Raw genomic sequence first — 14,265 nt, 5'->3', positions numbered from 1 at the left:
AGAATCCCGTTGCGGCACAGCGTTCCACTTCAGATCCACAGGGTCTCCCTCCCACCTAGCAGGGGGTGGGCAGGTAGGTATCCTCCAGACAGCGTGCCGTCTCTAGGGAGCTCCACCCTTCCCCAAAGCTATATAAAATAATACACTAAAATAGTTTTTAAAATGTACATTTTTGAAGATAGTATGTGTGTTTTAAGCAGTACTGGAATCACAGATGAGCTCCCCCCCAAAAATCTACATTTCATTCTGTAAATATTGTTACCATATTTATATTTTATTAAATAGTTGTCATTGTTAACATAACACAGCATAGCCTTTAGATAAACAACAATTGTAAGTTGTGAAATAACAAACAACAAATACATATTCTCTGAATATCTTGACACTTTGGATGTGTGCATGCACACCAGGTCATTTTCAATGGTTCAAGAACAGCTACCAGCCCACTCAGATTCATCTTCCCACTATTCTCAAACCCGTTGTAGCCTACATTTCAAACACAATGGTCTAAAACCTTTATGGAACAAAAAAGATGTTAGGCTAGCCTAGGTACTCTGTAAAAAATGTCAAAAGAATAGACATCGCCAACCAGCCTTCCTTTCAACGCACATTGGCCAGAAAAGGAGCACCTGTAGTCATCCTGTCTTCTACTTCAGTCTCAACGTGAACAGTGAAGAGGCGACTCCGGGATGCTGGCCTTCTAGGCAGTGTTCCGCTGTCCAGTGTCTGTGTTCTTTTGCCCATCTTAATCTTTTCTTTTTATTGGCCAGTCTGAGATATGGCTTTTTTTTTGCAACTCTGCCTAGAAGGCCAGCATCCAGAAGCTGCCTCTTCATTGTTGACGTTGAGACTGGTGTTTTGCGGGTACTATTTAATGAAGCGCCAGTTGCGGTCTTGTGAGGCTCTAGTTCTCAAACTAGACACAAATGTACTTGTCCTCTTGCTCAGTTGTGCACCAGGGCTTCCCACTCCTCTTTCTATTCTGGTAAGAGACCATTTGCGCTGATCTGTGAAGGGAGTAGTACACAGCGTTGTACGAGATCTTCAGTTTCTTGGCAATTTCTCACATGGAATAGCCTTCATTTCTCAGAGCAAGAATAGGCTGATGATTTTCAGAAGAAAGTTATTTGTTTCTGGCCATTTTGAGCCTGTAATCGAACCCACAAATTCTGATGATTCAGATACTCAACTAGTCTAAAGAAGGCCAGTTGTATTTCTTCTTTAATTAGACAGTTTTCAGCTGTGCTAACATAATTGCAAAAGGGTTTTCTAATGATCAATTAGCCTTTTAAAAGGATACATTTGGATTAGCTAACACAACGTGCCATTGGAACACAGGAGTGATGGTTGTTGATAATGGGCCTCTACGCCTATGTAGATATTCCATTAAAAAAATCAGCCGTTTCCAGCTACAATAGATACATTTAGAACATTAACAATGTCTACACTGTATTTCTGATCTGTTTGATGTTATTTTAATATGGGGGGAAAAATTGCTTTTCTTTCAAAAACAAGGACATTTCTAAGTGACCCTAAACTTTTGAACAGGCGTGTACATATTTTCTTTGGGGGGGCTTGCCTGTTTTGCTTGTTATTTTGGCATTAATACATGTCACATATCAGTTTGCAAACCATGTAAAAAAAAAGAATGTAATTGAGTTAATAAAGCTGCTTACAAATGCAACAGTATAGCTTCCGTCCCTCTTCCCGCCCCAACCTGGGCTCGAACCAGGGACCCTCTGCACACACCGACAACAGTCACCCACGAAGCATCGTTACCCATCGCGCAACAAAAGCTGCGGCCATAGCAGAGCAACAGAACTACTTCAAGGTCTCAGAGCGAGTGACGTCACCGATTGAAACACTATTACCACCGCTAACTAGCTAGCCATTTCACATCGGTTACACTCACCCCACTTTTGACCTCCTTTTCCGCAGCAACCAGTGATCCAGGTCGACAGCCTCGATGCAACAGTATAGCTTTCATCCGTCCCCGAACCAGGGACCCTCTGCACACAGACAACAGTCACCCACGAAGCATCGTTACCCATTGCCTCGTATCCGCTTGTTGTCCCATTATGTCATAGTTTATACATCTCAATTGTCAGTAGAAACCACATTTGCTTAAGCAAGTCAGCCATGTTTTTTTAAAGGCAGTAAATGAGGCTGAATGAACTGTTTCGCTGGCAGATAAGGCTCCGCTGATAGCCAGGTGTAGCAGTGGTAAGGTGTTAGGACTGCTGTTGAGACAGCTTTATGTAGGCCCTAACAGTTTGTGGGCACCGTTTGTCACCATTATAGTACAATTAATGTATTGTTTAGTGTTGTGTTGCTGCTTGGCTGACATGCATCCCACATTTTTTTGTTTGCCCCATCAAGATTTACATGCTAAAATCACCACTGGGTGTAGAGTAGTTCCATGTTGTACTGGCCTCCTGCTGTCAGTTGAGATGGAAGACAGGGAGCAGAGAGATGTTCATGTTGTACAGGCCTCCAATGGTCAGTTCAGTTCAGCACATGGTTCTGCCATTTGTTTCCTCACAATGACACATCAGCTGAAGGAGCACTCTGTTCACTCTCCCTCTTTCTACACCTCTCGCTCTTTCTTCTCTTGCCTAAAAGGTTGGAAGTGTTTCAGCCTTCAGCAAACAACTCAAAGGGTCCCCGTAATGGCATGTGTGAGAGGATGAATAGGAGGCAAGGAAGAAGTATATAGCTACATTTATTCAACTATGAATTCCCTGTCGATCACCTAGCGTTGCTAGTTGAAGTCTACACTCCCACTGCATTTTGCTGCCTTAAAATTAAATATAAAAATGGAATTTGATTTTTTTACCCATCGATCTACACAATGTAGTCCACATTTTCAAAGTGATAGAAAAATTATACAACATTTTGCCAATTACTAAGAAATACAAAATGAGTAGACATTGACTGCAAATGTCTTCACACCCCTGACTTAATACTTGGTGGAAGTACCTTTTAAGCCATTATAGCTGTGAATGACTGATTCCACCAACCTTGCACAACTCTTACGGTAACATACAGTGCATTCGGAAAGTATTCAGACCCCTTGACTTTTTCCACTGTGTTACATTACAGCGTATCCTAAAATCGATTAAATAAAAACATTTCCTCATCAATCTACACACAATACCCCATAATGACAAAGCAAAAACAGGTTGTTAGAAATTAGATTTAAGAAGAAAAAAAGTGTAATAAATTAAGTATTCAGACCCTTTGCTATGAGACTCAAAATTGAGCTCAGGTGCATCCTGTTTCCATTGATCATCCTTGATGTTTCTACAACTTGGAGTCCACCTGTGGTAAATTCAATTGATTGGACATGATTTGGAAAGGCACACAGCTGCCGATATAAAGGTCCCACAGTTGACAGTGCATGTCAGAGCAAAAACCAAGCCATCAAATCGAAGGAATTGTCCATAGAGCTCCAAGACAGGATTGTGCCGGGGCACAGATCTAGCAAAGGGTATCAAAAAATGTTTGCTGCATTTAAGGTCCCCAAGAACACAGTGGTCTCCATCATTCTTATATTGAATTAGTTTGCAACCACCAAGACTCCTCCTAGAGCTGGCTGCCCAGCCAAACTGAGCAATTGGGGGAGTGACCCGATGGTCACTTCGACAGATCTCCAGAGTTTTTCTGTGGAGATAGGAGAACCTTTCAGAAGGACAACCATCTCTGCAGCACTCCACCAATCAGGTCTTCATGGTAGGGGCCAGACGGAAGCCACTCTTCAGTAAAAGGCACATGACAGCCCGATTGGAGTTTGCCAAGACACCTAAAGGACTCTCAGACTATGAGAAACAAGATTGAACTCTTTGGCCTGAAGGCCAAGCGTCACGTCTGGAGAAAACCTGGGACCATCCCTAGGGTGAAGCATGGTGGTCGCAGCATCATGCTGTGGGGATGTTTTTCAGCAGCAGGGAGACTAGTCAGGATTGAGGGAAAGATGACGGAGCAAAGTACAGAGTGATCCTTGATGAAATCTTGCTCCAGAGCGCTCAGGACCTCAGACCGGGGCGAAGGTTCACCTTCCAACAGGACAATGACTCTATGCAAACAGCCAAGATAACACAGGAGTGGTTTTGGGACAAGTCAATGACCTTGAGGGGCCCAGCCAGAGCCCAGACTCGAACCCGATCGAACATCTCTGGAGAGACCTGAAAATAGCTGTGCAGCGACGCTCCCCATCCAACCTGACAGAGCTTGAGAGGATCTGCCGAGAAAAATGGGAGAAACTCCCCAAATACAGGTGTGCCAAGCTTGTAGCGTCATACCCAAGAAGACTTGAGGTTGTAATCGCTGCCAAAGGTGCTTCAACAAAGTACTTAGTAAAACGTTTGAATACTTATGTAAATGTGATATTTTAATAAATTTGCTAAAATTTCAAAATCTGACTTTTGCTTAGTCATTATGGGTTATTGTGTGTAGATTGAGTGGGGGAAATAGAATAAGGCTGGAACGTAACAAACTGGAAAAAGTCAAGGGGTCTGAATACTTTCCAAATGCACAGTATATCCATTGTTTTTGACAATTGTTCAAGCTCTGTAAATTTGGTTGAGAATCGTTCATGGACAGCAATATTCAAACATTGTCTGAGTTTTTTAAGCAGATTTAAGTCAGCATGGAGACTGGACCATTCAAGAACACTCAACACCACTTGCAAAGCCATTCTGGTGTCTTTGGAATTAAAATGTGGGTAATTATGCCGTGGAATTTTTTTAATTCTATACCAGGATTTTCAGAAGACTGAGGCAGGTTTTCCCTCTAACTTTTTACCTTGACTTTGCTCCTTTCATATTTATTACAATTTTTAAACTCCCCAGTCCCTGCTGGTGACAAACATACCCTTATTCATAGGTGCTAGGAGTGCTGAGGGTGCTCCCAGGATAGAAAATAAAACAAATCCACTAAATTAGATTACTCCTTCAAGTAGGGATTTATTACTCCTGCATGAGTGGACAAAAATACTCCTAAGCCACCCACCCCCATATGGCTATGACCATAAGTTGATGCTGCCACCACTCTACATTACTGGCCTGAATAACAAAGGGAAAGGAAGCCTGTTAAACACACTAAATTCATCAATTCAGTTGGCAACAAGGACATTAAGTAATACTTACTTTTTCACCACTATCAAGTTGTTATACTTGAGTAAAGATACCTTAATAGAGAATTGATAAGTGTGTGAATTGGACAATTGTCCGGTCTTGCTAAGCATTTGAAATGGACAAGTACTTTTGGGTGTCAGGGAAAATGTACAAAAAAAATGACATTTTCTTTAGGTAGTCAAAAATATAAATAATAAAGTACAGATACAAAACTACTTAAGTAAAAATATTTTAAAGTACTACTTAAGTACTTTACACCACTGGTAATACTGCAAGACATTACCTGTATGGCCTAAATTAAAAACTACAGGTTTTGGTCATATCCAATACAACACAGTGAAACCCTCTGTATTTAAGTATTGTGGTAGAAGCATCATGTTATGGGTATGCTTGTCATCGACAGGGACTGGGGAGTTTGTCTGGATCAAAAGAACTGTGAAAAAGGAGCAAAGCCCAGGTAAAAAGTTAAACAAAAAAACCCACCTGAGTCTTCTGAACACCTAACCCTGGGATAGTTTTATTTTTCAGCAAGAAATTAACAACATTTTTATACCAAAGACACACCAAAATGGCTTTCCATGAGGTGTTTAGTTTTTCTGAGTGGTCTTAGTCTATCCTCACTTAAATTTGCTTGAAAATCAGAGACACGGTTTGAATATTGCATCCATCAATGATTCCCAACCAAATTTACCAACCTTGAGCAATTTTGACCAGAACAAATGGACATATGTTGCCCTAAGAGTTGTGAAAAGTTGGAAGAATAATATTCAAAATGATTCACAGCTGTAATGTCTGCCAAAGGTGTTCCCACCAAGTATTAACTATGGGGTGTGAAGACATATGTAATCAAGACATCTTCGCTTTTAATATTAATTTATAACATGTTTTAACTTTCTCATTTTGAATATGGGGAGTAGGTTGTGTAGTTCTGTAGGAAAGAAATCTAATGTAATCCCTTTTTAGATGTAATTTTAAGCCAGCAAAATGTGAAGACTGTGCAAGGGGTATGTCCACTCATGAGGCACTGTATGTATGAAGTCCCTGTCAATCGTCAATGGACGTATTTATGTCCATGTTTAGAGTATTGCTGCAAAATATTTTTCCCCTCTGGGACAATTAAGTTGAGACTTGAACTTGAGACGAGGGAAAACAAGAGGAAAGTAGGAAGAGGGGGAGCAAAGGTAGGTTTGTTCTGTACTGTCCACTTCTCAATGAGACAGCAGCCTGGCCCAACACTCTTTTCTCTCCTAACAATTCTTTGTGACTGAACACACTTTTCTATTCCTCTCTGTACAGATCTACAATGGCAGCTGTGACGCACTGACGCTACACTCTAGCCGTGGTTTAGCAAGACAAGTTGGAAAAGCAGAAACAAACACTCCCCGACCAAGCAAAGGGAAGGTTCTCAAGTTATGACAGTTGGGTGGGTATAAGTAGAACCCACATCACCACAGTGAATAATACAAACTAAAACACATATTTCAGAAGATGTCTGTAAACGTTTTAATGAGTTCTGTTGGGGACAGGGGTAGAGAGGCAGGGAGGGATTTTAAGTCATTGTTCATCAAGGCCCAATGGACAATAAAGAGTCCCATTGTAATCTGTGTTTCCTCTAATGTCCACCACTATTCTGCTGCTCACATGTGCAGTGAAGAGCACAGGCAGAGTGAGTGGGTGACTGCGTATCCATTGGTAGTTAAGAGCACACACATTTTCAGTGAGTTGCAGTAGGGTTGTTCAGTTCGTTTTCATTTTAGTCATTTAGCCGACGCTCTTATCCAGAGCAACTTACAGAAGCAATTAGGTTTAAGTGCCTTGCTCAAGGGTACAGACAGATTTTTCACCTAGTCGACTCAGGGATTTGAACCAGCAACCTTTCAGTTACTGGCCCAACACTCTTAACTGCTAGGTTACCTGCCGCCATAGCCCGTTCAGTGGTTAATGCGACAAAAAAAATTCCGTTCAGTGATGCACGTGTGTGATGTCACTGGAAGCGGCAGGGCTATGGCAGGTGGGACAGAGAATGTGATTGGGCATTGCTGTAGTGACAAGTGGGCGGGACTTCCTGTGTAGGCAGGGGCGGCACAGGAAGTGTCCACAGGGCAGGCGATATGCTGATGGAGAGGTCGAGTAGACTGATAGAGAGCAGGAACAGGAACCACACCTGTTCTCACCTGGGAGAGAGAGAAAGGGAAGTGGGGAGAGAAGAGGGGGAAAGAGAGAAATAGGAAAAGCTAGAGGGTGAGAAAGAGGATGAAGGAGAGAAAGAGAATGCCTGTATTGAGCAGTATGTACACCTTGAATGAGTCTGTTCACAGTTTGTATTTTATACTCCCTGACTGAACACTTAATACTCCCAACAACAAACACTATTTTAAAAAGGCTCTATCAACAAACTACATAAATTACAGCAATGGGAAGGAAGTTTGTATGGCGAGTCGAGGAGGATGAAGTATAAAGACAGATGTTAACCTATCTCTGCAAACCTGGGGTCACTGTTGGTAATGGCAGACCATGGCCATGACCCCACTCTCTGAGGGTGTCTCAGGGAGAGTGGGCTATGCAAAAAACACATTTCCAATTCACACATGCGTATTAACAAACACTTGTGCATGAGTGAAACAGGACAAATAATCACCCACCAAATGATTATTGCACTGTAGGTGAACATAATAACGACTAGAAAATAGTTGGTACAGTGTAATGAGGCTGAAAGTCCTTGGACCGCCTCTGACAAAGTGTTTTTCTCCCAGATACCTAGGCAACGTCGCACTACTTGACCGTCTAACTTGTTCAACCAATGACTAGTCAACTCAAGAATTTCCCCGCCATGCATTCATAATCCAAGGAAGGGTACATTTTAGCCAAATTCAAACAGAGCCGCTAGAGGCTGTTCCTACCTGTTGGGGTGTCAGCAGGTGTGTCTGTGTGTTTGTGCTGGAGCTGGGGGGTTTGGGAGGGGTAGGAGGTAAAGGAGGGTCGACCCTGCAGGGCTGAGAGAAGGGCCTGGTCTAGACTGGCAGACAAACGCTGTTCTTGGTCTAGACTGGTAGACAAACGCTGTTCATAGTCTAGACTGGTAGACAAACGCTGCTCATGGGAGCTACTGCTAGGAACTGTGGCTGGAACAAGAGGAATAACACAAAAACACTCATAAGTGACACACATTCAAACACTTGACACAGCCAACCCTAAACAAAGGCCTTTTAACTAAACGCCAGAATGCAATGTTTTTCTTCTCACGCTTTTCGCATTTACCACTCACCTGAGGAGATAGTGGGGTTTGCATCTGTTCTTGGTCTTTTCAAGTCAGGAAGTAGCTCCTTGGAGTGACCAGCACTAGCAGAGGCTGCTTTGGGCCCGGTGGGCTCACCCTTTCCCTTAGAACGGATCAGAGTGGCCCAAACCTCAAGCTCTCTCTTTCTCCTTGTCCCCAAGTCTGGCCCTCCCTCCTGGGAACTCACTCTATCCACTGCCCCTTCTTTAGGGCCAACTTTACCAGCGCACCGATCCTTCCCATTCCCATTCTTCGCCCTGTTGTTAAAAGCCCCAGTCCCCCTGTACTGCGTAAGCTGGCTCCTCTGTGTAATAACACTTTCTGCCCCTTTTTGGGTAGTCTGTGTGCGAGTCCCACTGTTTCGGCTAAGTGTCCCCTGGTGGTTGGCTGACTCTACAGCAGCAGCAGTGGTGACAGCAGAGTCCCTACTCTCTCCAGTCCTCTGTGGAGGTATGAGTCTGGAGGGCTGCGGACTCTCCCCATGACCCTGCCTCCCAACTGCTCCATCCCTGACCTCTAACCCTGTCTGGAGCAAGAAGCGGTCGATGCGGCTCTTCAGGTGGGGGTTGGGGAGGGCCTGTGACTCAGGGACGAAGGGGACACCGGTGAAGGGGTCATTGGGGACGCGACCCCAGGTAGCCTCCCTCCTCTGGTACTCCTCCAGAGTAGAGCTGTCCACAGACACTCCACTGGGCAGCAGCATGGGCAACAACATCACTTCCTGGGTCAGCGGGTCCAGGAACTCCTCAGGTACTTGCAGGAGGCTGGGGGTCAGAGAATAGAAAAGAGGAGAAAAATACATTAATATCCTCCCACAGATGACGGTTTTGCCTTTGGCTTTGTGAAAAGAGTTGTAATTCATCTGCCTCATACATTGTGTTGAAAACAGTCATTGTTTTATACACATTGTACCTAGTTGCTGTTGTCGTCTGTGACAGTGCCGGTGGTTGATTGACAGGTGAAGGCTGAGCTGATGCCAAGTGGCTGAGCCGTGGCACTGGTCTGAGGCTAGCGTTCTCATGAGTTATCCTCACCCTCTCCACCTCGTCCGGAGGGCAGCAGCGAGAAGGCAGCCCCCACACTGCCAGTGCCTTGAGCCCCATCGCGGAGGCACCCGCACCGTACGGCACTGTCACACGGAGCTGCTTCACAGAGCCTAGTGAGAGCGGGCCCCTGCTCCACAGCTCCTCTTGTCTACACCCCTCACGGGGTGCTGGGGGCAGGGAGGAGAAGGGAGGGCGCGGGCGGAAACAGGGATGGGAGAAACTGACGTGGGTCTCTTCTGTTAGTTCACAGCGGCCCACCAGGTGAAAAGCCCCCTGGCTGGTGTCTGTGTGGCTGTGCGTTTGGCCACGTTGGGTCCATTGCTGGCTCTTCTCCTGGCCCTGTAGACTATATTGTTGGGCCTGGAGGCTCCATTGGTGGCCTTTGAACTGGGCCTTGGCTTGGTCCCATTGCTGGCCCTTCTCTTGGCCTTGCTGGGCCTGGGTTTGGCCCTGCTCTAAGCTGTGATTGTGGGGGAGTGGGGGGTCAGAGCTGGTGCTGATCTCCAGCCTCTTGCAGGCCTGTCCTCTGTCCATGCCCCAGGGCCACAGCTCCACATCCACCCGACACACTTCCACCTGGAAGCCAAACTGCAGTGTCACCTAGAGTCAGACAAAGGAAGATTAGACAGATATACTCACCATGACCACTTCTCTAGAAAGAGATGAAGAAGAATAGGACAGTGATGTCATAATACACCTCTAAATATTCTACAGCGTCAGCTCACCTGAACAGGAGGCCGCAGGAAGTACTCCAGCTTAAAACCCCGCCTCCGGACTGCTGGGTCGGCCGATAGGAGGTTGGTGACGTCGTACCCATCTGCACATAGCTAGATGAGGGAGGGAGGGAAAAGAATAGGGGCAGAGTGAGGAACGCGAGAGGGAAGGAATTGGAGGAGAGGGAGGTAGGGTTGAGGAAGAAGTATTTGGTATTTTATTAGGATCCCCATTAGCTGTTGCGAAAGCCGCAGCTACTATTCCTGGGTTCCACACAAAACATTAAACATGACATGAATGCAGAACATTAATAGACAAGAATAGCTCAAGAACAGAACTACATACATTTAAAAGCAGTGAAGTGATGAGGGGGAGGAGTGAAGGAAGAGGCGACAGAAAGAGCAAATAGGAGAGGTGGAGAGTGAAAGGAAAGAGGTAATGAGGGTGAAAAAGTGGAAGACTTATTCCCAGAAGAAGAATAACACCTAGCGAAGTGAGTATCAACCTCCCACACAGCACCTTGCTCCTCTCCTTCTCCTCTGCCAACTCCATCCTTCAACCCTTTCCTCCTCTTCTCATTCAAGCACACATCTCTCACCCTTTCTCCTCCCATAAAACCCAGAGGACAGAAAATGACCACAGTAGGTGAGAAGGACAGGGGGGTGAGACAAAGGAGGAAGAGGTAGAGTATGGAGTAGAGGAAGTGGTAGAGTATGGAGAAGAGGTAGAGTATGGAGAGGTGGGAGAAGTGGTAGAGTGTGAAGAAGTGGTAGAGTATGGAGAAGAGGAAGAAATGGTAGAGTATGAAGAAGTGGTAGAGTATGGAGAAGAGGAAGAAGTGGTAGAGTATGGAGAAGGAAGAAGTGGTAGAGTATGGAGAAGAGGAAGAAGTGGTAGAGTATGAAGAAGAGGAAGAAGTGGTAGGAGAAGAAGAGGAAGAAGTGGTAGAGTATGAAGAAGTGGAAGAAGTATGGAGAAGTAGGAAGAAGTGGTAGAGTATGGAGAAGAGGAAGAAGTGGTAGAGTATGGAGAAGAGGAAGAAGTGGTAGAGTATGGAGAAGAGGAAGAAGTGGTAGAGTATGAAGAAGAGGAAGAGGTGGTAGAGTATGAAGAAGTGGTAGAGTATGGAGAAGAGGAAGAAGTGGTAGAGTATGGAGAAGAGGAAGAAGTGGTAGAGTATGGAGAAGAGGAAGAAGTGGTAGAGTATGAAGAAGTGGTAGAGTATGGAGAAGAGGAAGAAGTGGTAGAGTATGGAGAAGAGGAAGAAGTGGTAGAGTATGGAGAAGAGGAAGAAGTGGTAGAGTATGAAGAAGTGGTAGAGTATGGAGAAGAGGAAGAAGTGGTAGAGTATGAAGAAGTGGTAGAGTATGGAGAAGAGGAAGAAGTGGTAGAGTATGAAGAAGTGGTAGAGTATGGAGAAGAGGAAGAAGTGGTAGAGTATGAAGAGGAAGAAGTGGTAGAGTATGAAGAAGAGGAAGAAGTGGTAGAGTATGAAGAAGAGGAAGAAGTGGTAGAGTATGAAGAAGAGGAAGAAGTGGTAGAGTATGGAGAAGAGGAAGAAGTGGTAGAGTATGGAGAAGAGGAAGAAGTGGTAGAGTATGGAGAAGAGGAAGAAGTGGTAGAGTATGGAGAAGAGGAAGAAGTGGTAGAGTATGAAGAAGTGGTAGAGTATGAAGTGGTAGAGTATGGAGAAGAGGAAGAAGTGGTAGAGTATGGAGAAGAGGAGGAGGAAAGAGTATCTACATTTTCCAATAAGAATGCTTATTTTAGATGTTAATTTAGAAGCATTTTCTCCCATTTGCTTTGACTGGGAATATAACCATTGTTACACATTGAACCAACGTTAGTCAAAAATCTATGGAGGGACATGGGGGATAATGTCAGCTCTGGTCCTTGCCAAACCTCGACTTGAAGTTCAGTGTGTACGCTTTTGGAGCCATATCCTGGGTTTGTCACCGCAGTGCAAGCATTATGGGTGATGACCGTTTTGACTTGACAACAAGGTACTGAACTTCAAGTGGCGTTTTGGCTACTCCAGCCCATACAACTCAAATTGTTTTGTACCTTGTCACACTGGATGGTGGTCTTGAAATGTGGTAGGCAGAGATTCACCACCATGGTCTCACACCTGCTGAAATAAGAAACTAAAATCAATGTTTTCAACTTCTACACTGGACACCCTACTCATGCTGTGGAATAGTCAAGTCATTCAGACAGCCAGAGCTTCTTTGCTGTGACCTCTGTTATGAACCCTACCAATCACGTATGGATGTATGACAGAGATTATTCATAATCTATTAAATTCAATAGCCTAGATCTTTATTATCCGCTAAGGACAATGCTTGTGCAGCATTAAAACAATAAATACATATATACACAGCAAATAAACTGACAATGGGAATAATAAGATCAGGGTGTCGTGAATCATACACATGACAAAGTTCTATACAGGCAATCCTACAGGCCGGTGGGTATAATTTGTGGAACGTTCCAACATCGTCGTAAACAACAAGGTTGCCAACAAACAACGCATACAAAGTTGTTTAGCAGCAGAATAAGATACCGGGTAGGGAGTGGGCTATTTCATTAGGTTTTTCACTCACCACGTTTATTCTGAAAAATGTATGTCCGCACTCTGGTAGCCTATGGACAAACATTAAGAATAAGCTACGAGGTGAGTTGATGCCTATTCGGCAGCTAGTTGGCTAGGTGAATTGATCGTGCTACTTTGTATGCGTTGTTTGTTGGCAACCTTGTACCTTACGAAGTTTTTGTAACAGATTCCTGTTGGAATGTTCCACAAATTATACCCACTCCTACAGGCTGAACGACATTGCTTCTTTTCAGAATTGCAATAACACTTGACCTCTCTCCACTGTGAGCTGTCAGTTGACCTTGCTTTAGAACGGGTGAATTTGATTTAGTCTCACATCACAATAATAGTTAGCGTCAGGGGCTACTTCGGTAGTCTTTTGAGACATTGGGCAAGGGAGTCAACAATACAGCCCAACGTCCCAAAAAAACTCACGCAATTACTTGACTCAAGACAAGAAAACAATCTCATGGGAAGCAATGTGTGATGGTACCATAATGTTAGTTGACCCCGCCGTACTAACGTTACTATGGATGACTAACGACGGCGTTAACATTACATCCCAGCAATCCAAAGGATGACACACTACATTATAATAGAACACAAAGACAAATGTCATGGCTTTCAGTCGAGAAAGCTATATATATATAATACGATTGTATTCAGTAGACTAAAGTAGCTATCTGGAGTTCAATCTAGTCATGTTCAGTTAGCCTAGCTATTCCTCCACCACACAGATTAGTTAGCATATAGCTAGCTTACGTTACACAGAGCCATAGGTAACGCGTTAGCCTTCGTACACAGTAGTTACCATGTTTTATTCCACACACAAACTGCTGATTTATGACAGTATTCTGTACCTTATTTTGGCCCTCTCATCTCTAAAGCTAGCTAGCTAGCGGTAGCTAGTACTTCATTGGTTACTTCCTAGCCGAGACCCGACGACTGGGTAATATAGCATGGCTAATTGCTTCATTGCTTGCTAACTGACGCTAGCTAGTTTTTGTTTACTGAACCCAGTCTAATTTCTTGCAGAAAGTTGGCCAGTACGCTAACGGAGCTCACCGTGTTTCCTAATGTTCTTGTAGACCAGCTCACACGAACTGTCTGAAAGAAATTCAAACGATGCAATCACTGGAACTTTTCTCTGGTTGGACCACTTTACATTTAGCCAAAACACTGTCTAGCTAATGGATGGAAAGAGAGAAGGGACATATTACGGCGTCAACTATTTTCGCGATTGCCTGTATGATGTGACCGAGATCCCCTGCTGCGTTCTCAAAAATCGTCTCTAGCACTATGATGCCGAAAACATGTAGGCCTACAATGTCAAATCTGTTCCTTCAGCTTTTCTGCAATGAATGAAAGTATTTCCCTACATTGTAAATGGTTAATAGTTTCCATGTGGCAACAGAAGATTAAATCAGAAAAGCAGCAGTGCCTTGGCAGATTTATTAAGCAGGGTGCAACTGCAGCCCGCAATTCTGGGCGTTCCTGCAT

General features: G+C 44.2%; 1 protein-coding gene across 4 annotated transcripts; it reads right to left on the bottom strand.

Moving 5' to 3' along the window:
* Positions 1-6,614: 6,614 nt before the first annotated feature.
* Positions 6,615-14,035, bottom strand: LOC112262596 (RING finger protein 37). Of its 4 annotated transcripts, none has more exons than XM_024438226.2 (7): positions 13,831-14,035; positions 12,237-12,300; positions 10,184-10,285; positions 9,325-10,058; positions 8,401-9,176; positions 8,036-8,257; positions 6,615-7,309 (listed from the first exon to the last, which is right to left on the bottom strand). In XM_024438226.2, exons 2-7 carry the CDS (start codon positions 12,288-12,290, stop codon positions 7,098-7,100), a joined length of 2,100 nt encoding a protein of 699 aa, XP_024293994.1. In that variant the 5' UTR covers positions 12,291-12,300; positions 13,831-14,035; the 3' UTR covers positions 6,615-7,097. The 4 variants fall into 4 exon arrangements, with proteins under 4 accessions (XP_024293994.1, XP_024293992.1, XP_024293991.1 ...); XM_024438224.2 differs by having other exon boundaries at positions 6,615-7,369; positions 12,237-12,303; positions 13,831-14,034; XM_024438223.2 differs by having other exon boundaries at positions 6,615-7,369; positions 13,831-14,033.
* Between the last annotated feature and the right edge of the window lie 230 nt (positions 14,036-14,265).

The sequence above is a fragment of the Oncorhynchus tshawytscha genome, linkage group LG12 (genome assembly GCF_018296145.1).
Source record: "Oncorhynchus tshawytscha isolate Ot180627B linkage group LG12, Otsh_v2.0, whole genome shotgun sequence".
In the NCBI taxonomy this organism is placed as follows: domain Eukaryota; kingdom Metazoa; phylum Chordata; class Actinopteri; order Salmoniformes; family Salmonidae; genus Oncorhynchus; species Oncorhynchus tshawytscha.
The sequence above is the reverse complement of the archived record's forward strand: the minus strand, read 5'-3'. Positions and strand labels throughout refer to the sequence as shown.

What these genes read in the sequence shown, in the direction of transcription:
- LOC112262596 (XM_024438224.2), bottom strand. Translation starts at nt 12,290, where the DNA reads ATGGTGGTGAATCTCTGCCTACCACATTTCAAGACCACCATCCAGTGT. An exon ending in TCCTGCGGCCTCCTGTTCAG is followed by an intron (nt 10,059 to 10,183) that starts GTGAGCTGACGC and finishes GTCTGACTCTAG; the next exon opens with GTGACACTGCAGTTTGGCTT. An exon ending in AAACCCCACTATCTCCTCAG is followed by an intron (nt 8,258 to 8,400) that starts GTGAGTGGTAAA and finishes CTCTTGTTCCAG; the next exon opens with CCACAGTTCCTAGCAGTAGC.